Raw genomic sequence first — 25,982 nt, forward strand, 5'->3', positions numbered from 1 at the left:
TATCTCCCAGTAAATGTTGAACTTTGAAATATGTTTTAGCTCTGTTTTGTGATGTGCCTTCTGTTCCCACTACTTAGCCGTGAAAACTGCAGAAAAGAAACTGCCCGAGCTGCTGTTGGTAAATAGAACAGTCTCTGGATTGAATGCTTTGACTCTTGAACAGGAGAAAAATACTATCATGCACAGTACATCTCAAAACCCACTGGTTGTCAGAAGGCACTTCAGTGTTTGTCGTATATTTCATATATAAATTGCCATATCATTTATTTATGCATTTTGCCTATGATATTCTTATGAACTACTTATGTATAGTTACTTTTATCAGTTTATGAAGTATCCATTAAATAAGTCCTTTAAATGAGTGACAGAATGACAGAATCATTTGCTGTCTTTGGCTTTTGCATATTATTTTATACTATTTCCACTTGTTTTCAGTGTTCTCTATCATCAATTCTGACTGGTAATGTAATTTTTATTTATTTGGGGGGATAAAATACGTTTTATCTATTACAATGATGAATACTTTGGAAAAGTAGGATTTCTGTCAACACAGATTCTACTGCTTACATATTTAGGTGTTAAGTTCCATTTCAGGGAATCTGTTCATAACTTGAAAACAGTAACAATGCAATAATATAAACTCTTCATGACCAAATGCAGGTCTTGTTCTGTTGATGAGAGTGAAGTTCATATATTTGTAACCAGCTGATTTTGCAGACACAATACAGCTTAATAAAACTGTCATGTAAGGTGATCCCAAACATCTTGGTTAAAAAAGCTGAAAAATTAAAGAGAAAATCTATTACAAATGTTGTAGCAGAGTCTTAAACGTGCCTTCACTAGCCTTTAGCAGTGTCTGTTTGCAAGATAAACAGCCATTCCAGTCCTAACAGCTACTTCTTTGGCACCATCATATACTTAAATGATGGTAGTATGTTCTTCACTCTTGATTATAAAATTAGAGTACTAAGTGGGTTTCTTTAAAAATGGAGAAAAAAGAAAGAGCATTCCTTAGAAGTTATTTATCCTTTGCAATGGAAGGCTGTTGTTCAGGATTGAAAAGTCTCAGCAACAGAACTGTTTAAGATCCCTGCTTCTTTCCTCCAAATAAGCAGAGCACTTACAACAAATGCACCATCACTAGCATCCTCACAGAACTACTGATGGTAACATTTAAAGCATTTATCTCTAGGACATGACAAAACTGTCTCCATGCTAACTGATGGGTTTAAAATTCCTCATAGTACAATTTTTTTGTTGGTGTGGTACTGTCATTGAATCAGAAATGGAATAGCACCACCAAGTCTTTTTATGTAGGTCGTTGAAAGCTCACAATCTCACAGTGATCTCGCCTCCATAGAAAGACCCCAGTACCACATTTTACATGGTGAATTGGTGTGCAGAAGCAGCTTGAGATTGGGCAGCTCTTGGTGCTGTGAGTGTGGTAACTAGAGCTCTACCTCCCTGCAGCATGTGTGACGTTTTCCAGGCTACTTTCCAGCTGCCTCATATACAGCATGGAAATATCCACTGCCTGTGCATCCCTTAGCAATTTTCTGTTGGACTAGATGATCATTAAAGGTCCCTTCCAACCTCAGCCATTCTGTGATTCTAGGTGTGAATTATGGGCATTTTTTCTGAGGCATAAAGGTCAATTAAGTTTAGCCAAACAGTCTGTGAATGTTAATTTTCTTCTCTTCCTTTCAATTTGTAGAATTACATTCTAGCATTTTAGTAATATATTTTGGACAAGTCAGACTTTATGCAGTCAAAATTTCAGAGTGTTTCATTTAACCAAGGGCTGAACAAATTAAACTGTGTTCCAAGGAAATGTGAAGTAATGCCCCACTGATGCCATGATACCATATCTGTCCTTACTCTGTGTAGTAGAGCTAAAGAAATAGAAATTTTCTGTTACAAACTTTATTATATCAAATTTCAGTGGTCATTTTACATGAATATTCAATGTCATACCTATAGAGGCTGGAGCATACAAGGTGATGTTAAAAATTCTCTACAAAACACAAAATCCTGAACAAAAAGTTTTGCAGTTGACTCCTGTTATTTTATGGAACAGGTAGTACCATTTTGGTTATCTGAAATAACCACTGCAAATCTCTAGTCATACCTGAGAATTATTTATGTTTGTATGAAAAATTCTGAACAGGATCATGCCAAAATACCATATGTGGCAGAAAAGTGTAGCTCTGGCAAAAATGAGTTTAGCAATGATAGTCATTATATTGTACTAACATAAAATATAATCTCATGCAGAACACGACTTAAATTAGAACAAAAACTATAGAAGCTTCTGCCGAGTGTATGTTGAGGCTTTATTATTACTATTTTGGGCTAATTAAGCTATCAAAGGTGTTCTGGTTCTTTAGAAAGCTGTATTTTCCACATGACTGCACTGGGGCAGTAGTCATTTCATGATTTCTGCAAGAGCTAACAAAATTTTAAAACTAAAGTGTTCTGTTTTCTAAAAAACTGAATATTTGTTCAGTTTTTGGGAGCACAAAGTTTAATGCACAAAGCAAAAGGCTTATTTTTAGAGATTTTTCAGGGGCTTGGTAAAGTATGAGTCTACTGTCTAATTTTTCACCTAATTTAAGATATTATTGTAATCCATGGTGATAAAAATTGATTTTGTAATGCTCTCATTTGTAAGATGATTTAAGCTACTGTGTTTTACTGTGCACTGAAATGTACTGAAAGGATTCATGATTCATATGATTAGAAGATCTTATCTGAGGGCACGGTAATGAGCAGCTGAAGAACAGTAACGTTTTAAGCTACTGCATCTAATTCATAAATGAACATGAGTATCGTGTCAGCATTTCCACTATTTCCAAAATTGTAGCTCATTTAGAGAAAGATTTTCCTGCTTTCATTTTCAAATTAGCAAGTTCTTCTTGCTCTCTGCTGTATGCCCTTTGATACTCTCTTTCAGATTAGTTAGTTAAACTTCAGTTCTTTCATCAGACGGTAGTACTTGTGAGAAGAAAAAAAAATCCAACAAGTTGAGGCATGAATTAAATTTACTTTTACAGATAAAGAGACAAAGGGTATACATGTCTGTATGAGCATGAGTGTTTTGAACAGGAATTTCTCCCACAACATCAGAATGCATGCTGTGTGGAGAAATAATTGAGGGCTAAGGGCTTCTTGAGTTCTCCCTGTAAGTTTATGCTGGTATAAACTACTTTCTTAACAGAAGGTACCCTTTTTTATATTCCTTTTGACACTAGGAATCAAAGTTTGTTATATTTTTGTTGTGCCTATATACTCTTTAGTCATCAAGACTTTTTGTAATCTGCAATAGTAGAATCAGTTGCTTTCTGTCATTATTTTCAACAAATGTGCTGAAACTTTAAAGAGACTTTCTTAGTTTTCAGATTCTGAAGATAAATATGAATTTCTTCAGAAAAAAATAATGCATCTGAAAATAATTTCTTAGGGTGTAATGCCGAACTGCTAGCAGAATGTCCAAAGAACTGTTTCATGGAATTCATATTTTCCCACAGCTTTTACGTGCTTAGTCTTTTTAAAGGCACTGCACATTCTAAGGAGAAAGAAACCCTCAACCTGGTTGAAATCATCGGATGTTCTTCTGCATATATTCTTTGTGTAATGTAATTGAGCAGTGGGACTCTTTTTGTAGGATATTGTGGGTAGTAGAAGTTATATGGGTTAAAAAAGTGACATGTATAAATTGATGAGATAAAGAGTCATTGAAAGATATTATATGCAAAGAGAAAATCTTTGGCCCATTAAGTCCACAAGGTGCAAACTGTTGGTGGCTGGAAGAGTATTTTTCAGAAGCATCACTACATACTTGCCATGTTTCTATCCCCTTTTGTGGCATCTTCCATAAGATACTACCATAAAGAGAATCCTGGACTAGGCTGTGGTTTGACTACCTGCTCTTCCAACACCAGGGTTTTACTTGTATAACAGCTCAGAGCTTGTACACATGTTTCATCTGCGTTACAGCTTGGCTATGTCTAGCAGCAAAAATGAATGGGATATTTATAAGAGTCTCTTTGTGTGTGTATCTGCCTTAGATGCAAGTCCTAGTTGGAGGGGTCAGCACTTTGAGAACAGACTCACCACATTCACATTTCTGACTCCAGATCTCTCTTATCTGAAGATACGGTATCTCAGATCCCTCCTTCATATTTCCCTGTTTGGAAATCTCCTTTCTGATGTTTCTCTAAGTAGAGCTTTAATCCATGACCTGCACCAGCTGCTGCTCTGGCCCCTTCCCAGTCCCCCCTAGAAAAACAGAAGAATTGCTACTCTAATTGAAGAGAAAAAAATATTAATTTATTTTGTTGATCCATCAGGACTTTGATTTTTGTCTCCTTTATACATAAACATAGGCAAAGAAGAATCAACATGTTTTGGTTCCAGATACCTCCTTATGCAAATGTGTGAATCTAATTAAAAACCAGGCAGTACATTTTTACAGCAGTGGTAACAGTTCAGTTGCCACACTTTCTGTTTGATGGCCGAGCTGTATGCCACAGAAGCGGATATATTCATTTATTGCCAAAGAATAAGAAAGGTCATACAGTTCTTATTACAAATAAAAATTTCCCATAGATTAAGAAGCAAATATGTTAGTTTGTAAGACTTTAGGTGGTTGGGGAAGATACCAGTCTATGTTTGTGTTATTATTTTATATCTCTTGTTCCTCTACTACATTTTTAAACAAGTCTAACAAAGCCAACGTGGTAACTGAGCCAGACCACTACTATGTGTGCTTAGTAATGCCAGCATGATTTAGAAATTAATTTCATGTTTGGATATAATTTTTAAAATGTTTTCCTGTTGAAATATTTGCTTTATTTCACACAATTTGTTCTTTAAAGTTAGTATGAATCTTGTTTCAAAACAGTTGCTGCTCAGGAAGGAAGGAACACACACTATATAATGAGGTTTTAAACATCTATTGTTTATTTACATGCTGTACATAAAAGAAAAAAAAATTAACTAGTTTTCATTCTGTTGGCCAAAGATAGGAAAAGATATTAAGTATAGTTTTATGATGATTTATATTGTTAATAATAGCTGCCCACACTTTTTGATAGCAGTCACAGGTTTACAGACTCCTTATTTTGGCTTTATACTACTGTATGTGACACCATTAAGCAATGTAGAAAAACAAACCAAATGGCAAATTTCAATTTTTATAGGCATGCATTAAAATAAATGTGAATTTCAATCAGTCTAAACAAGACTGCTCAATGTCTAACGTCTGACTCTGCTAGACATTAGATAATAAAGGTAAAAAGCACTTTTCAAGATGACAGATGTTAGTTATTTTCTGTCTTACCATCCAAGTTATAAACTGGAAGTGTTATACTAATGACATGGGGGTTTTTTTTTCTCTATTTGTTTTTTAATTTGTGGGAGGTTATTTGACTTGAGGAAAGTGTGTAGCAGACTTTTTTTTCAAATGAGAGGTTTTGTTCTTTTTTGGTTTAAAAATGTGGTGACAGTCCAAAACTAATTAAAGTGATTTAGTACATAAATTAGATTAAATTTGTCTGGGATCATTTACCTGCAGTTCATCCATTGTGATACTTTTTACTAGGTTTGTTACCAAATGAATGCAGTAAAAACCCAGAAAAGCAATAACATTTTCCAGTCTGAAATCCATCAGCACTGAGAGTGTTAGGAAGAAAATATCTGATGTGTGACTCAGTGTAAAATATGGTTCAAAGAGGAAAAATCAGTCAGTACTAAAATGCAGAATGTACCTTTGTTAATAATTAGATATCACAAGCTAAAAGAGCAGGTGTTCCTTATCCTGGGACATGTTCTTGTGAACATATTTTATCTGCCTTTCAGTGTGTTTTGAGATTGTGTTTCTTTCAAAAGAATAATTAGCACTGCTGCTGCTCTAAGCTGAATCTGTGCTATGCTGAATGATAGTTTATTTCAGCCTTGTTTTTTCCTCCCATATTCACTTTTCATCTATAATTTGAAAAAGAAGTAATTTCACAGATGACTATTTATAACAAGCAGATATTAGTAAGGCAGACAGGGAACATGTATTTAAAACTAGCAGTAAATGTGATGTCAGTATTATTTTGAGAACCATAATATTATGTGGTGTTAGTGGTAGAGCTGTGACATTGCTGTAAGGCTATTTTACAATTGCAGTTCCTCATCAGACTAGGAAAAAATATAAAAACTTAATACTACAGTAGTGCAACTAGTTCTCAAAATGAAACTTAACTCAGCCCTACCAATGACTTTAAATAAAATTTCCCATCCTAAAGTACCGTGCCATATTACGAAGGAATTGGTGGTAACTGTGTTTTGTTATATAAGAACATATCTTGGGAGATGCTCCACTCTACACAGTTCAGGCCCATAGTCTCTGGAGGCAAAGAATTAATGGTGTTACTTGAGCTGTGGTTGTGCACCAAAAACTGAATATAGGAAATTCATGCTGCGACCTTTTCCTGTTCTTCTTGGGTTGCACCAGTAATGTGGTTAAAATGGTGTGATTTATTTTGGTTTTACAATGACTCTTAGAGATATTATTTATCTCCTCTATTTCTCCTTTTCTATCCCCTGCATTGCATTTGGCCAAGCCTGTCATTCTGAAATGACCTTTCAGAGTTTGCTGAAAGAATAGCTGGTATACACACAGGCCTGTAAAAGGAGCAGTACCTCCTTTTTTCTAATCTAGCAATTACTGTTCTGAATTCTGTTACTTCAGACATTTCAGATATTTTTTAGAAATTCTTGCAGTTGCCAATCAATGAGGATCTTACTATGTATTCTTTTAAAGTTCTTAGGATTCTAGGTGGATGCGTACTTCCCAGCTAATTATTTCCAGTATCCGAGACTAAGCAAGGAGCTTTGCTTGTTTTTCAGGCTGTTAATAGCTGGTTTCTAAAAATGACAGAAAACTCCATTACAATGCTTTCTAGACGGCCTGGAAGTATTTTTCTAGAACAGTGTCGTGGTTTAACCACAGTAAGCAGTTCAGCCCTATACAGCTGCTCGCTCCCTCCCTCCCAGTGGGTGGAAGAAGAGAATCAGAAGGGTAAATGTGGGAAACACTCTTTTCATCACAAGTCCAAAACAGCACCGTACAGTTACTGAGAAAAAAAATTACCCCTCTCAGCCAAAACCAGTACAGTCATGCCATTGAAATTTACTGTGGAACATCAGGTTTTAATCTGAAATAACCTTATAAACAGTAACAACAACAAAAGTACTGAACTTTATGAAGTAGCTCTTGAAATTCTAATTAACATGGTAAAAGACTGGCACTTTGAACAAGTAATACTCTTCTAGGTTATTGGTTAATTTTGGCTATATAAAAGCAAATTTAAGCTTTTAGTATTTTAATAGTATCCTCCAATATGTTAGGTAATAGAATTAAGTTAGTGCAAAATGGTAGATAATCTGTTACTTAATATGTATCAGTCACAGATCAATGATAAATAGAACAAAGGAGAAAATAGCATCCTATAAAAGTTGGGTTGTTTCACTATCAGTATATCAGACTGTAGGTTTATTTTGCTACATGCCAGTAATATATTACAAATTTATACTCAGAATTATTTGAGTTTTGATCCTGATCTGCAAGTTAGCTGCTGTTGCAGCACAGACATCAATTGTTTTGGTTAAAAGAAATGCTGCCCAGCTGTGTTTGATATAACAAGTGCTTTGTGAGCAATTCTAAGGTCAAAAATAGAAATACACCAGTGGAAAAGCTGGAAGCTCTTTTTAGCTTTCCATTGGTGAGGGCAGCAGACTTTCTAGCTCTGATGGTTTTGGGATTTCTGAAATCAGGTAATCTTGATTATCATCTTGTCTCATTCATTCCTGTCTGTCTTAGTGCAGTTTTGATTTTAGCAGCTGCTCACTGAAAGACTGTTAAAGCTAAATCTAAAAGGAATATCAAACATGAGGTGAAGTTTTAATTTCTAAATCGTGGAGTTGATGAGAACATATGTTCTGAAATAATGACAGACAGAGGGAAGAGAAGCTAACCAAAATGTTTACTTTTAAAGGCAAGGCATTACTTAATTCATTTTTTCTTATTCTGATACTGAATCAAATTGAAGCTTCAATAGTCTCACAAAATGTAATGAAAATTTAGTATTTGTCTCTCAGGTGTATTCACCTCTCCAAACTGAGAAACTGCTTGTATTTTAACTCACTGTATTAAGTCTTACTGGTTTCCCAGCTTCATGTGTATTCATAAGTAACATTCCCATGGAATGTATAGGTGGGTTTATTTCAGCTTGAAAGAAATATATAACATAATAATGGGATTTGTTTGCTAAGTTGACTATGATTTTTTTAAAAATGGGCAAAACAGACTATCTGTCATAGCAACATCAGCAGCTTCCTTTTGAAATGACCCTTGGGAGTTTGCTGGGAGAAAAGAACAACTGATGTACAGATATTAAGCCTCTAATTGAGATGTAATAAATGGCATAAGATTATTATTTGTGACTTCCCAAGGAAGATGTAGGAATTGGTAGACATGCACATGTCAAGCACAAAATAAGGTTACTTGTCCTGAGACTTTGGGTTCTGGTGTGCCATAGTATTTTGTTTGTACAAAGCATTGTTCTAAATCGGAAAGGTTGAGAAAAGAACACTCTTAGTGAGTCCAGGCTCTGTAGTTTTCAACAGCTTCAAGCAGACAATTGTTGCACTCACTGTAACCAGAAATTAATTCTCCAAGTCCTTGAATTGATGTGGATTCTTGAACAGTATCCTGATAACCAATATGTTCTGAACTGGCGTTCTGTAGGGTCATATGAAGTGAGGAATAAGTTTGTACAACATGATTTGTACTTCTAACATAGTCACTTGGCTATGATCTAAGCAGTTCACTCAAGTGAAACAATTTTCTTCTTCCACCTGGCCCCACTCAGACTTGAGAGATAGATTCTGTCTGCCTTTTATACCCATGAGTGAAAAATGTTTCTTTTATGGACTGGGTTTTCTCCCATTATCTTCATTCCTTTTCTTTCTCTGGATCACATCTACAAAATGCTTCCAAACTCAAAACTCCTTGCAATGATTACAATGTAATTTTTCTTATGTTACTTGTTACTAAATTTTAAGATTGGCTTTGAAGATGTCCCATAGGATGCATATGCATTAGGTTGACAAAAACTCCCTGTATATCTTTGAGAAGCTGCTATTCAGAAAGATTTCCTAGTAAAATAATTAACAGCTAGGAGCTGCTAAAATATTTATGTCTAAATATGGAAATTAAATTAATATATTGTATACAAATGCATATGTTCCCACTCTGTCTTTAACACTGGAATTTACCGGATGCGTATGCCTGTATTTCCTATCTAAACTTTTGGCTTGAAAATTTCCCATTTAAGACAAGTATGAAAAAAAGGTAGATTATTTCAGATATCTTCTCCTGGTTGCTGGAAGCAGTGTATTAAAAATGTGCAGTGTCACAAAGTAATAAATAATGCAGAATAACATAACTACAAGCATGAAAGTTAAGTGTTTGCACAACATGTTTCATCAATAGTTTTTAACCTTTGCTTGGGAAATGGGTTTTGCAGCTGTTGAAAAATCAGGAGTTTGATTTTTTTCTTTTAATTTTAATTTGGAACATTAAAAATAAGGTGTGATGGCTGCTGGGACCTAGTATTTTGAGATTGCTGCCATTAGAAACTCATCATGGCTTTTCCAAACTTAAGCCAGCTGGTTCTTCAGTCTTGCAGAAATTTGTCATTCTCCAGACCCAGTACTCCATAATCTGGAACCCCCTGGATGATCTGAGACATGTCCTGAAGTGTAGGATTTCCTTCCCCAGAGGTGGAGACCAGGGGATCTGAAGGCTTCTAGATCCTAAGTAAGGAAGTGGGAACTCTGATCTGACCCAGTTAACAGCACAGACTCCCAAAATTTCCAGTACTGTGTTGGGTTCCTGGGGAAACTGAGTTTGACAGGCCAATGTAGGGCACTTTTTAGGACAGGTGTTGAAGGATGAAAGCCTAAGACGCCCATCTCAGGGCATACTGTATTTTTACAAGGTCACGTTCTATTTGTAATTAGTAGGATTTCTCCTTTTTTTTTTTTTTTTTTTTTTTTTTTTTTCTTTTTTTTTTTTTTTTCGGTAGTTCATTTGTCTGTCTAGCTGGGAGCACAACTCCTTCCAGTGGTGTAAATCAGTACTTAAGCATCTCCTACCTAAGATCACAGCTGAACTCATAAAACAGAAATATGTTTTTACATACAGGAAAGTGTGCGTATTATAGTGTGCTTTTTTTCTCAGTCAGTCCACAGACATTGTACTTTTGGCAATGTAGTGGAAAGTGGAATCTACATTTCAAATGTATCCATTTCTTACATACCCTCTCCGTTTACTTTGGCCTTACTTTCAAAATATGTACTATTTCCTAAAGTGTATAAAAGAAGAATTGCTTCCCTCCCATCTTTTTCATCGCTGACTTGAAGGGAAGGCTCTCCTGATTTTACATTACATTAAAGTCTTAAATGGAGCAGTTTAAATTCACCATGCCACAGAGCCCTGTGTCAGCCTCCCAAGTGCTGACTTTTTGTAATTACTACTTAGCTGTAAAACAGGTCTTATAACGGAAAACTGCTAGAATTATCACAATTACCCCCTAAGAATATGATGAAAGTCTCACTACATGAGAAAATCATTGACATCAATGAAAGAAATAGGTAATTTGAAAATCTATGAGACAATAGAATGCACTGTTTAAAAGTAGGTAATTCATTGAAAATAAGATACCATGAGATGGATTCCCTAGCTCAACAATTACTAAAACAAAACTATTACAAATATTAAATTAAATTTACTTCTTTTTAAGACTGATATCACTAATGAGATGCATCCTGCATGTGTGATAAGTAATTTAGGTGGGGTTTTTTTCCATTGCACTTGCTTAGACCGTTGAAACACAATAATAAAAACAAAGAACAGAAGATATTTTTAAACAGCTCAACAGCACAATGCAGGGGACCTGGATGTGGTTTCTAAGACAGAGCTTTTTGGTTTTTCTCTTCATCCTCTGGACACAGTACTTAAAAGCTGTGCAGTGTAGTGAGGCCTGTAGCACTGGAAAAACTGACAGAATCTTCAAGTAAGTTCTGCTTGCTTCACCGTAGCAGCACCAAATATTGAGGTCAAAAGAAGAACTGTTTCCTTGGAGATTTAAATGTGAGTGGGCATCAACTTAATTCAGAAAAAGTTTAAATGAAAGTTTTCTGTTAAATATATAATTTGTATTTCACTGTTTGTTGATGCCCTAAAACAGCTTTGGCTTTTTTGCTTTGCTTTGTACAGTGCAGTCTCCAAGGAGATCTACCTCGGTGTGTGGGTAGACAGAATAGGTGCTTATAGTGTGAGAACAGACGGGTGCTTGGTGGCTTACAAACTGTTTGTTTCTTCTGCTTCCACAGTGGTGTCCTGATTTTTTCTTTAGAACAGACCAGATTCCAGTAGCAAAAATGCAGTTACCTTCTGAACTGAGCAATAAAAATCATACTGAAATGTTTAAATTTTAGGGGCTTGTTGTCCTCGTTCAGTGAGAAACTCTCTAATGGTGACGCGTTTTATGCTTTTATTGCCAAATAACCTTCATACATCTTGTAGTTTGTGTTCCATGCATCGGAGAACATCCAAGTAGTTTTTAATAGTTCCTGTGGGTTTTTTCATAACCAAGCTATGTATACTTGAGATCTGCTGCTGCTTACATACCCTGCTTTAGAAATTCTCTTTTGCATTATTTTGAGGCACAAGGATTACTTTAGTCCATGACAAATGTTGCCATATTTGTTTCATTGCTTGGGAGGGAAGATCATTTTCCTCCTGGGATCCTTTGTAGAGATACCCATATATAAGCAAGTGTTTCTTAAATGTTGGCAAATGCTGTAAAATAATTTGTCATTTGCTCTCCAGCAGTTCTGTCGTTCCACTTAGTGTATTTTCCAAACTGTATTCTGGCGGTGTATCTTGGCCACCTGGACTTGAATTATTATCAAGCAGAAATTTTGCTTATCTTGAAACTGATGTGTTTGAATTCTGCAGTAGAACTAGGGTTTCCTATTCCTATAAATATGGCTTAGATATCCTGCAAAGTCCGAGGAAGCAGACTGAAATTAATTTTAAAACAGTCATCTAAAAAGGTCAAATCAGTATTTTCTATATTAAAAGCACTGGTAGAAGGATGCCAATTGACTGATTAACCAGTTGACACCCTACCAAATTAATTTCTCAGTTTCATGCAATATCGGTTTAAAAACTAGGAATTCATTAATAAAAATCTCAAATTTACTTCAGTAGTGTATTACCAAAAGTTTAGGAGGAAGATAAAGGAACTTCTTGGTTCTTGGAGGAACTTTACTGTTAAAGTAAGGTTACTGATAGCCAGAAAATGAGAAATTTCAGGAACTACCTTTGCACCCTAAACCTGTGAAAACAAACTCAGGTTGGAATTCAGATTAGATTTAAACAATTCTGTAAATTATGCATCCATACGTCTAAGTAATAATAGGGAAGTCTAATTAAAACCTCCTAGGAAATTCATAAAATTTGGTGCATACACAATATATACTATATATATAAAATTATATATAATATATAATAACAATACATAAACTGTGTTATTTATTTGAGCACATTAAATATAGTGTTCTTAAAACTACAGCTTGCATTTCACATATAACATTGATCATTTATTATCTGGTGCCAACCATATGACAAATTAGTCTGCAGCGTTATCCAGATGGAAGATTCCTCTTGATCTGACTAAATATGACACACACTGGAAAAGCTGAATATTTGTCCAAATTAAACCGTTATAGCCAATTACTCGTCAAGTATTTCTCTGATCCTTTGGCATAGGAATGTTAGTTTATGTGTTCAAGACTGTTGCAGAGAATAAAATTAAACTTAGCTGGCAGAAATAAAATTCAAGTGATGGAAAATACATTGGTATCTCATAAAGCAAAAACTTGGCCTTAGAACTTCGATAAACATAAGAATTACAAATATACTAATAAAATATTTAAATTTAGCTGTGACTCACTGTAAAATAACAGTAAATGAAGCTATTGGGCCACATTCATTTGTGTAACCAGACAGTTCTCATTACAATGAGTAATACATGATCTCTAGTGTATCAACATGTTGCGAAAAGTCTGAGTTTCCAAACATATTCCAACAGCTGCCTTTTTCCCCCTGAAAACCAATACGTTATTTCATTCACTCCTTTTACCACTTTATTGGTCTTGAATCAAAAATATGAAAACTCATGTTTAAGTAGACTTTCTGTGATACTTTACAGAGCAAATATATTGACTGAGCTTCAAAAGATTTTTAAAAGTCCTTGCTTCATTAAAATTTGCCATACTCTGTCACAATGACCTTAAAAGCAACCAGCTTTTCAGTATCAAATATAGCAGTGCATTATGACAACTCCAGTGTAAATTATGGTTTGATATTCAAACTCTACCTTAGATTTTCTCCTGTAATTGAGAGAGTTAGAAAAATATATATGAAGATATAAGAACCTTCATTTCCCTCCTAGATAGATTTTTTTTTTTTTTAATAGATAAAACACTGGTGGTTTGGCAAGAAGATCATATTTCCTGTCAAATATGTTGAGCTTGAAGAAAATATTAGATAATAGTTTCCCAATTTCCTCGATGTCAAATTCAGGAAAACAGTTAAGCACTTGTGCATCATTTTGAATGCAGGTGATAAAATACATCTGATTAGCTACTAGTATCAATGAGGACCATTCTCTTCACTTCAATATCCAATACATTTAGGAGTAAAGTAATAAATTTTGTAGTTGAAACTAATCAAGCAGGAAAAGATGAATTACTGAGTTGTTTTCAAAACTACTAAAAACAGGTAGTAAATTGCTAATTTTTCGTGTGGGTTTGGATTAACAACAACTAAATTGTTTGGGATTTTTTTAACACCCAATTTCTTGGCTATTTTTTATGCATTCTATCAAGGTACTACTGTCATACCTGTTTTCACAAAATCTTGGACTCAATATGAATGAATAATTTTCCTTTCTCCTTTCTCATGTCAGTCTGTTCCACTTATACATCTCTTCTTACTTTACATGTCTATGCAATATCCAAAAAAGATAAAAAAATTAATATTTACACATCTCTTAGATGGATAGTTTAGCATGCTTCATGGCTATTAACTGAATAAGCTTCATCTTATACTGTGAGTCAGGTCATTTTCTTCCTTTTACAGTTACACAGGCTTTGGCCAGAAATACTGAATTCTCATCTGCTGTGAACTGACGCAGTTATAAATCTGCTGATGTAAAGCAACTGAGGGTCCAGGGGAAGGGGGAAAAAAAAAAAAAAAAGTGATCCTTGTCTCCTAAAATGTGAGGTCAGAAGAGGAATGATGAGGGGTACAAAACAGGAATATGAAAATAATTTATTTTTCTTGTGGCTCCCTGTTTCCCAAAGCATATGAACATCAAACTGCTTTACTATGCTTTTGTATTGTCAGACATGCAGCCTACTTGAACTTCTTAGTATTTAAAAGAATGCTAAAACTTTCAACAGAACAATTCTTTTTCCTGAAATAAAACTGCTAACATATCTATATTGGGTTGATCTACTTTTTGCAGTGGAGCTGCCAAAAGAGAGTAACTTGATCTGTAGACACTAGGTAATGACAATTGCTCTTTGTTTCAGATAACTATGGAATCATTTATTTTCTTTATGTTAAATGGTCTGCGTATCTCTTATCTTCTGTCATGCAATCTTAGCAGTGATACAGAAAGCAGAACAAGTCACATAAAAATTACCAGCTGTGTCATACCAGTAGGTCACCTAGCTCAATATCCGCAAGACCAGTCACAATTACTTTGACGGGGATATAAAAAACAGGGCAACTGTGATTTTTCCCAAAGTGCACTACTTGAGCCTCCTCCAATCAGTGAGATTACGATTTTCTGAGCTGTGGTTCCATTATACTTGCTAGTCTGGTGGATTGATTTTCCTGTATTTTTCTTTCTTTTTCATGGTTTGTTTTTGTGGGGGTTTTTTTAATACTTCTGACCCCCATCATGTCTTGTGGCAATAAACTGCCCCGAACAAATATGCATTCTGTGAAAAATTATTAATCATTTTCTTTTGTTTTTCAAGCCTGTGACCTGATAGTATAGAGTGTCCTTAGTTTTTGTGTTACAAGACATGGCGTGGTCATTTCTTCCATTTTCCTCTGCATGTTGAATAAGCCTGTTCTGTTTATCAATCTGGAAGCTGTACCATCCCTTTGATCATCCCTGCTTCTGTTCTGTGTGTCATTGTACCTTTGCAGATGCATGTTACCAGGCTTGTTCGAAAATTCAGAAGAGACTTTAATGGCATCATTTGGTTTATTTTCCTAGAATCTTTTAAACTCTTTTAATCTAATACTGCCTCACTCATATGGCAGTTCCCTTCAATGAAAGTGAAATGATGTCCTGCTCTTAAGGAATGCTTATGTGACCCATTGCCTCTCAGTGCTTCCCCTGAGTCTTGATGATAAAACATACTATCTTTCTGCCATTCAAAGCCCCTAGCAATCTGCAAAGTAAGAAATTAAGTCAGTGATCTGAATTCAGATCTCTCTGTTGACAGCAGAGAGCATTATCAACAAGGCACCAGGCTGGCCTGACAAAGAAAAACTTGTGCATTTTATTCTGTAAGGATCTTTGCCTCATGATGTAGAAGTTCAGTTACAGCAAGGAGAAGGTTTTTGTGCATTGAAACGAATGAAAGCAGCAAGGATGAGATTTATTTTGTTTCATATTTTATTGTCTGGAAACAGCTGAACTCGCCTAATCAATTATTTCATAGCTCTAAAGTTATAGTCATTGAGGAAATGGTTATTGTATTTCTGTACTATTGTAGGTGTGTGATGCTTTATGAAATATCCAAGTCATATTTTGTATGTACCAGACATAATCCCTAGAAATTTTCTGAATCATATTTATTTCATTTTGATTTTCTTCACACCATGAACATAAGATAAAAGAATGCATTACTCTCGGGTAGTTAAATTTGGTTCCCTGGGATATATGGTGAGCATGAGATGGATAGAGCAAGTTGTGTATTCATCAGTCCCTTGATATTGCTGCTAAACTGACTTTGTGCCTACTGGGAACACCTTTATTCAAAGATTTGCTGCACTGGTCAGCAGAGATTTTTATCATCTGTTTCTACTATATTCTTTTAGTGATGGAAAAGAACAAGCACAGAATTTCTCTAAGTTTCGGATCTCTGTCATAGGATGTTTGCTACTGTAATTGAAAAATACAAATGGCAAGTTCAGAGTTTGAGCCCCTAACTATTCTAACATCCTGTTTTGTTCACATCTTTAACATTTCAACTCAGAACTACTGTATTAACTCGGGTTTGCCTAAAGAAGGTCCTCCAGCAGGCCATTTAGTTCTGATACACAGACATCAAGAGAGAGAATTGTTCATCTTACTTCAGATACTGCCAGTCTACAGCTAAACTAGTGACCTTCATGACCTTTTATAGCAAGTGGAGAGAAATAGGTGGGTTTAGGTCATGATTCATCTGCACTTTTAAGATGTTTATTATAAGGTGAGGAGAATGATATCTTAGGAATTACCCATTTGTTTTCATTAAAAAGAACCAAAGACTTTCAATGCAGCTGTAGACAGTTTGGCCAGATGTTTGGTTGGATCTCTCCTACCAGAAGATGAATGCATTACTTCCCTTTCCAGGGTTTTGTGGTGTTTTTTTTTTTCTGATACTCATCTTAACTATTAAAAGTGTTACGTATTTCTTATTTGACTTTATTTAGCAATGGCTGGTGCAGTTGAAGGGTCTTACTATCTTCAAGACTAAAAAGTCTGTTTTTGATAGAACTCTATAGAATTTAATAGAATTCAGGACTAAGCAAGCTTGTCACAAAAAGCAAACAATGCAAATGGAAAATTAGAGATAGGAGTGGAAACAGATTGATTCAAATTTACTAGCAGTGGAAAACTCTGTTCTTCCACTTACTGCTGTTTATTTTCTAAGACAAAGTCAAATAGGATCATAATAGAAATTTGTTAATGTATTCTCAACATTTTCTTGTTATAGTTATTTTGAAAATTGTGGTTGATAGTATCCAAGATAACTTATTTATTTCAGTAGAAAATTTGAGCCTTCAGTTAAACTATTTAAGTATAATTCTTAGCAATGTGTGCTGTTCAGGGAATTCAAGACCGAACTCTGTAGTCTGTGTTACGAATTTTTGCAGGTATTGTATTTTGAATTACTTGTAGTCTCCTATTTTACCCTTAAAATGTCAGAAATGTTTTATTTCTTCCAGTATAATTGAGACATGTAAAGCTGTTACATGTAGTTGATTGTGCCTTGTACTTATAGAGTTTTTTGTATATCAATTTTGTTTATCATTGTATTATGATGCTTCCTAATCGCTGATGTATTTAAGTATCCAAAGATGAAGTTTATATGCAGACAGGGTCCTAAGTTTGACCAGTGTAGGTTTTAGACACCTGTATATTCTAAAAAATACAGTTTGGGACTCAAATTCATTAAGCCATTTTGCTTATTTGAAGCAGGGACATTCTCTGAGTCTAAAAGAACTTTATGGCTTTGCAAAGTTGTACTGTATTCATTTTCTCACTAACCTCTGTTGGTATAGTGTCACATTGTCACTTTTTAATTGTAGCAAGAGCTAGTATCTCAAAAAATTGTGTTCTGCTCGAAGACTTTAAATATAGGTCAAAGAATCACAACACAATTCCTTTGTAGAAATTCTCCATACTGCAGAACTGCTATGCTGGTACTCCATTATCTTCCCTTGCCTTGTGGGGGACACAGTTGGTAAGTCCCTATTGCCCTTCAGTTTTTCCTTAGTGCAGTGGTCTCCACACTATTTTGATTGCATGCCCCAATGGTAAAAAATTTGTGAAGCCACCCCACCAATGTATGTAGATGTATTTTTTTACAAATTATATTTATATACTACTGCAGTTCTAATTTATTTCTTCCTGCACCCCAGTGAATTGTCTTGCATATGCCCTGGGGTGGACGCATCACTTTGGAGACCACTGCCCTAGTGGAACAGTCCCCTGGGCTCATGGACATAGCTGACAGTGTTAGATGGTAGCCCCAGGAGAGAAGTAACTATTTCTTCTGTCAGCCTGTCCAGTGAAACAAATGAAGTACAAAATCACTTATTGCCAGCAACCATCTTAAAATATGAAGATCCGTAAATGTTACTAGGAAATGGCATAAAATACTGTCATACTGTGATACAGTCCTTTATGCACATTCTAGCTGGCATTGATAGTATTTCAGTTATCGGCTTATTGTAGTTCAGCATATGCCCTCTTTGGCTGCGATTCATGGGACCTACCAGTGTGCAGCCATGCTCAGTGCTGTGTGGGACTTTAATTCCTGCTAATTTCAAGTTTAGTAGAACAAGGGAAGTGGAAAAACAGAATCCAGACAAGCAACTTTGCCCGTACTATTATTGTACCTGTGTATTCATCACATAGATTTTAGGCTCTTAATACACAGACACAATCAACCACATCCAAGAGGCAATAACTGCTTTTTCAGAGCCATGGTTCTATCTTAGTATAATTTCTTGGTGTAGATACATGCATCCTGAGAGTTACTTTATATTCAAAGTTTTTTCACAGTGTATGAGTGTTTGCTTCAAGGCTACTATTGTGTGAATTTTTAGAAAGTATTTACGGTAACCATCTTTGTGTACTATGTATGCATGCTAAACATAATTTGTCTATTCACTGACTGCCATTAACAATTATATGTATAATTTGAAAATATCAGTATGAAACACTTACTGATTTCTTATGGTCTATAGAATGTCGCCTTTTTTTAGAATCCTATGACAAGGAATTTTGTATTGCTATTTAACATAGCCTTATGGAATGGATCTATAGTTATCTGTATAAGGTAGCAGCAACTTGACAAGACCTTCACTTCAAATGGTGGTGTTTCTTTTGTTTACAGATTTCTTACAATTTTGATAACAATATTCCACTATCAGAGATCTCCTAACACTCATAGCTTTATGAAATCTCTCAAAGGTTATTACTAATTTCTTCCAAAAATACTGTGATTGTCATTAGGCTGATCTTTATAAGCTTTAGGAAGAATAATGCTGTGTGTGAGGTTGCAGTTTGCTGCAAACAACTGTTTGCATCCCATCAAACTATTCCCTGTTATCAAACTCTTTGCTACTATTACTGAATTAATTTCAAATGCTGGGTCTAAAATTAGCCATATGTATGAAATCTGTTAAAGATAAAACATGAGATCTGAGAAGTTATTCAAAAGTGGGGTTTAGATTTTGCTACTTTTTCCAAATCCATAAATACTGAAAATTATTTGCTTGTTGCTTGACAAATATTAAGGGTATTTAAAATGTGCTTCCACTGTATGCAAGATAATACAAGAATACGTAGATTTAGTGGATATTGCTACAGGTGCACTTGGGATCCTGCGGTTCCTACATGCTTCACTGTCTTGCTGTATGTTGGGCTACTTGCATGACTGATACTTCCCACTGAATCACAACTTCCTCTTCAGACTTTCCTTTGGAATTGAGTTCTCACGTGTGTATTAATGTATTCTGAATTAGCTTTATTATTTGTCAAGATGTAAGGAACAAGAGAATATGCATACTTCAAAACAATTTTGTAGTTACACAGCAAAGTTAGTATGATTAACAGTAAAGATTTGCCTCTGATATTCAAGCACCTCAGCCAACCTTTGAGGCTTGCAAGTTAGCTTTTATGCCAAACAGAGGAGGGTGCTCTGTAGAGTTTTCATGGGTCTGTTTGCCTGTAGAGAGGATGTTCTGTCAGAGCACGCTTCTTGAGGCTGGGAAGTTCTTCCCTGCACAATCACTCCCCTGAAGTATCAGTCATAGAAAGCACAGATGACCATGTCCTTTTTCAGTACTTTTCAACTATTGAATTGCAATGCTTCACAGTTGATTCCTCTTGCTGGGTAGGAGCTTTTCTTGGTATCTGGTGCTTAATAAGTCTTTGGTGGCTTCTCTGCTTCGTTGTGCTACCTGTGGAGGTTGTATGCCTTCTTCTGACCTACACTGGAGATAATGTATCTCAGTTTGTGTGAAGATGAAAGCTCAAGGAGGTATCTGCTGTTCGGTTTTCTCCCACCTAGGCCCTTCATCCAAGGAGAGTACTAACCCCTGTGCTATCCGTGACCTCATTACTGATGTACAGTTGTGACAGATGGCAGCTGTTGCACAGCTTTAGGGCAGAGGATGACTGTTGAGGATCAGCAGGCTAATAGCCTGCACACTGTGGGAAGAGGGTGTACTTTGCATCTTTGCAGTTCTGGATGACTTTGGAGGCCTAGGCTGTTTTGGGTGTAGCACTGCAGGTGTAGTCACTACAGCTGAAGTAGCATTTTGGCTATCCATCAGTGCAGAGACTTCTATGCTGGACTCCCTGAAAAGTTACAGGTCTTTATGGAAGATCTCTCCTTTTGAAGGGAACTATCCCAGCTGAACAACTGATGAGGTTATCCTTCCTTTCAAGATTTTCCAGATATCCTATGCTTCTTTCCCCTTCTTTCTCTCCTCCCCCTTCTCCCTCCAGCTAGCTGAAAGAAACTTCACAAAATATTATTTTTAATGTAGAAACTAAGTTGTGGACAGATAATCTTGAAGTCAAGTATTTTTTGAAAACTGCCTAATAAAAGACTTTTTAATACCTTTAGCTGCAAGGTGTATTATGGGTACTGTGCTAAACTGAGGTTTCTGAAGGCACTACATTTGAATAATAAGAATTAATGTTGTCCACACAAAGCCTCTCTGTGAAAGATCACTGAATCACCACATCATTGTGGTTGGAAGGGACCTCTTGAGATCATCTAGTCCAACAGCCTGTTCAAGCAGAGCAGGGTCACCTAGAGCAGGTTTCTTACAGCCATATCCAATCAGATCTTGAAAATCTCCAAGGACTGAGACTTGACAAATGTCTCTGCTCAACCTGTGCCAGTGTTTGACCACCCTCACAGTGAGAAAGCATTTTCATCTGTTCAGGTGAAATTTACTGGTTTTTGGATTTGTGCCCATTGCCTGTCAGGGGGCACTGCTGCAAAAAGTTTGGCTCACTCTTCTCCATCCCCTCCAATCAGGTATTTATAAACATTGATAAGATTCACCCAAGCCTGCTCATCTCCAGCCTTAGGAATCCTAGCTCTCTCAGCCTTTCCTCATATGAAAGAGGCCCAAGTCCCTTAATCATGTTTGTGGCCCTGCACTAGACTAGGTAGATCTGCTAACAGTGTTTCCCTTGAAAGTATGAATTTAATTAGACAAATGGCATTCTCATAATTGTGAAGGTCTGTCTCTGATTAGCAATGTCTTTGCCCTTTACCTCACCCTGCAAAAGACTCTTTTCATGCCATAATTTTTCGCTTTCTCCAACAACCTTGATTTTTCCAGACATACTGTTAAGAAATGTAACTACTTCTGGCTTTCCATTTTCGCTGTCAGGTTGTGGTGGCTTATTTTTAATTAATGCCCTTCAACATATGTTTGTTTAACTAGGTGTTTCATTTTGTTCCTTCTTCTTAAGTCCAGTAAAAATGGCAGAGAATAAGCCATGGGCAGATTACACAAACAAAAAATTAATAAAGTGAATAAAAATTTTGAGAAAAAATTTCCACATACTAGTCATGCCTAGGTGTAATCATCAGTCACAATTCCACTGTATAGTTTGAGTTCACTAAATAAAAAATTCCTTTACAAAAATATTACCTGCACTCAGAATGCTTTTCTCATTGCTCATTCTGCATTCATATCCTTGGTGATGAATTTGGACAGTTTTCAAGGAGCATTGCTTAACCAGGATGCTTAAGGCATATAGGAAGACACTCTGCCTAACCTCAATTACTTTTTTTCCTGTTTTTTCTTGCTTGAGTGGTATTATTATCACAGCTACAGGGGGAAAAACTCAAAAATGTAATGACAAAGTTAATTAATGCAATAAATGTTGCAAATGTTAAGCCTTCATGGTTAAAATTTTTTCTCTTGTGATTGCTCATTTTCAGGACAGGAGTGGTGAGTGGGAAAATGCATATATTGCCCAATGGCGTCCTCATAATAATTTCAAACCCAGAATATTTGAGTATCCTCAAAATTAGGAAAACCTCTGTTTCTTACCTACAACTATAAACCAAAAGTACTTCACAGGGATGTCATAGGACAAAAGTTCTGCATGGACACATTTCGTAAAGATGAAAATTTATGACAATCTTTTGAACTTTATTGCATCTTCCAGCAGCAGTCCCTCCTATAATAGTCTTTTCACTTCTGGTAATATGCAGATGCTAGAACATTTTCTGCATATTTTAGTTAAATTATTGAAATTAAACAAATTTATATGCATGCTCTGCAAATAATATAGTTGATTACACTATTCACAGGTATGCAGAAGAACGGATGTTTTAAACTGTGCTTTGCTGATTATATTGTATTTTATGACTTTATTTTGTAATAAATTAATAAAATTAGCTTTTGGTTATTCATTTTAGATACAGCACTGTTTTTTCCATCCTTCACTGGAAATTCTTATTTGGAACTACCTTCTCTAACATCTGTATCTAAGACCAGGACTGCATCTGGGCAGGAAACAAGCAATCTGACGACGCTGTACTTGACAGTGAAAACAACTGCTCTAAATGGCACAATTCTTTACAGTGAGTACCAATGATACTTGAAGCTAAGTATCAGTTTTAGCTCCTTCAGGTCCTTATTAACTTTAGTGTACATCAGCTGGCATTTCCTATTCAGCAGTGAAATGAATCATTAAAATGCAGTAGAAGCCTTTTGGTATTCTAATGCATGATGCATTATAAAATTTGAACCATAGTTCCTTGTGTTCCTCTGGAAAGTTCTTTAATTTATGACTTATTGAGCAAAACAGAACTAAAAATGCTACTTCCTGACAAGGGAGAACATAGTAAGCCTATGGCTCCAGTAATAAGTGTTACAGCTCTAAAATACAGATGTTGAAGAAGTTTTAAACAATTTATTATAGGGAAACAGCTTCTTCTTAGCTAGGTTGAGACTCACTTTTTATTATAACGTTGATATTGGTTCCAAAGATTTTTTGATTTGCAGAAGTATCTTAAGTTCTGCAAATTTGCCCTATTTCAGGAGTACTTACTGTGATTTCACACTTCAGAGGATTCTTTTGCAGTCTCCAGAGAATATACCTGCAGAGTTGGATGTATGATTATTAATACTACAAAAGAATTGCTTCTTGCCTGCATATTTCATTCATCAGTATATAGCATGAACTTCTGAAACAGTATGCTTTTCACTAGTCAGCAAGACAAATAGGCTTCTCTGCTAGTCGGATATATATTCCTTATATATTTTAGCTTGTAATTTCTATCCAAATGAAAAACCTGGAAAGTAGGGTGATTTCCTCATGAACTCAGGAAGAGGTAGAAAAATATGTTTGTGCAATCTATGTGATAGATTTACTCCACAAAGACAAAATCGTTTGGAGCATTCTCTGTTCACTGCAGCTTCTGAGGGTTTGTCTACACAGAAAAATCTTGTTGATTTAATATAAATTATTTTGATTATTTTTTGTTATTTTTATGTTAATCTGGAAGTAATATATGTGAATTCACCTGCACAATGTAAATATTTATAAGCCAGGGTTAAAAGTAGTAGAAGTTTCATGGCATTATTTAATTATGCCTTTAATTATTATCTGTATAACTCTTTAGATGTAAAACATTGTAGCTCCAAATTGAACATTTATATTTACTGTTTTCCAAAATGCCATATCAAATTCTTGTATGTTATAGCTGGGCTGTTGCTGCAGCTGCCTAAGCTACATAGCTGCAGAATTTGCTAAGAATCATGGGTAAGTGGTGATGTGGCAGCTCTTTATGTTGAAGTGTTTTATACTTGTTAGTTATTTCAATTGCAAAAGGAGTTATTTGTACTACAGGAAGAATTCAAGGAAGGTCACTGGAAGTAGTCTGAATATATTCAGCATTTAATGATTTTGTTTGCCTCATCACTGCAAAGTAGTTGGCTTCCAGCCATAGTTAAAGTAAAGCTTGCATCTACCCATAAGCCCTGAATAAGCTTGTCTGTAAAAAAAAAGAAAAGGAAGAAAATCCAACATGGAAGTTTCTTTTGCTGTTCTCTGGAGGAACTGCTGTTTTCTGAGAACCTGGATAAGTGTACTGTACTTTACAACCAGAGCCAGTTTTTTTTCTATCACTACTTGTTGGAAAAGGGTTTGATCTGAAAGTAGCAAATTTACGAAGCTGTGGAGGGATGGTGGTTGGAGTAGCTTTGAATCAATTTGCAATTCTGGATGCTGTTTGCCTAGTTTACAACTCAAGTATTTTACACATAGGAATTTGCTTATCTTTGTAAACATTAAATGTGCAAAATTTGTAACTGAAAACCAAATTCCAATTCCTTCACTATCTATGCTTTCCAGTAATTACAAATATGTGGATGCCTTCTGTGTGTACTGATGTAGAACACCACAACAGGCATAACTGATAGTTATATTTTACTCCTTAATTTCATTCTCTGTATCCCAATGAATCTGCTTCTACCACTGTTTTTATTATATAAAAAAGAAGTACTGATTTAACAAAAATATAGTGCATAATTCAGTTATATGCATTCAAATAATAGATAATTCTAGAGGCATTTGATGTTATGTTGTATTTAATCAATGCCAAATAAAGCCCACCAAATTAGGTGGAGGGACTAGCAATGTAAAATATTCAGAATCATGCCAAATATATTCAAGATGCTGCTGCCTCAAAATAAATTCTGTAGTCTGTCTCACATTATGACCCTAAGATTGAACGTTTCTTCTTTTGAATAGTATAGAGAATATTAATGTTCCTAAATTGTGTTTGATCAGAGAAGTTATTTTCATGTGTACAAGTACATAAAATCCAGAAGTAGAAATGAATGCTTTTTTCCCCTAACAGATATGAAATTTAAAAGCTAGTAGTCCATCATGAAACTTAGAGCAAATCATACATTGCATAAAATCTGTAAATTAGTATTGTCAGTAAGAAAAAAGTATTTTTAAGCTGCTAACCAAAGTGATTCTGTGGTTTTTCAGTCTTCCAGCTCTGCAGGAGTAGCAGGTGTATATTTGGGACAGAAGTCTTTTATTTAAAAATTAATGAAAAATAATACCAGGAAGAAGACTAGGATTTAGAGAATTTTGTTGCACAAGGGTGTGTTCCATAAATCCAAGCTAGTACGACCATTTAACCAGTTTAATTTTATCATATTAAAAGCATTCCATGTGATTTTAGAGGGAAAAGTAACATATAATGTACACTTCATAATTTTTATCTCTTTCTTTGTCAATACAATGAAAGGCTGCAGGGAAACTGAGGAAGTGGCAGTGGTTGAAGGCCTTCAGTTCCTGCTTACCACACTTCCACAAGTCCTCCCACAGGTTTCCATGGAAATTGCTCTTTTGAGTTAGAGTTTAAAATGAAAGTGCGTTTGATGTTATAATTTCCTTTGCTTAGTGAAACACAGAATTTTAAGTATTCTATGAGAAAGACTTTGAAGCAGTGTCAGAAGGCTTAGCATGGAATGCTCCCACCATAGTTATTCTAAAAGTTGGATTTTTTCTGTATGCTAGCCTTAGTTTTTTATCTTCCTTATGCAGTTCCGGAGAAGGTAAATTGTGGTTAGCCTGTGTAAATTTCTTTTACTAGTCTTTATTCAATTTATTGTTCTTTACTTCCATTCTAACTTCTCCCATAATGTATGTTACTGTAAAAAAAATGTTTATGACTCTGTATGGAAATATAATTTCATATCAATGGTAGATGGAGTGATTTTCACAAGTTCCATCAAGTGGTAAGTGTTTTGTTATCCTTTTGTTAGAAATTATATAAAT

The 25,982-nt window shown here is 35.3% G+C and overlaps 1 protein-coding gene across 1 annotated transcript in view; it reads left to right on the top strand.

The window, feature by feature from the left end:
- Positions 1 to 25,982, top strand: part of EYS (eyes shut homolog) — an 867,458-nt gene that overhangs the window by 658,268 nt on the left and 183,208 nt on the right. The window contains exon 36 of the mRNA XM_040598785.1: positions 22,600 to 22,764. Coding sequence (XP_040454719.1) covers positions 22,600 to 22,764 — 165 coding nt within the window. The remainder of the gene's footprint in view (positions 1 to 22,599; positions 22,765 to 25,982) is intronic.

Source organism: Falco naumanni, chromosome 6 (assembly GCF_017639655.2).
Source record: "Falco naumanni isolate bFalNau1 chromosome 6, bFalNau1.pat, whole genome shotgun sequence".
NCBI classification, from domain to species: domain Eukaryota; kingdom Metazoa; phylum Chordata; class Aves; order Falconiformes; family Falconidae; genus Falco; species Falco naumanni.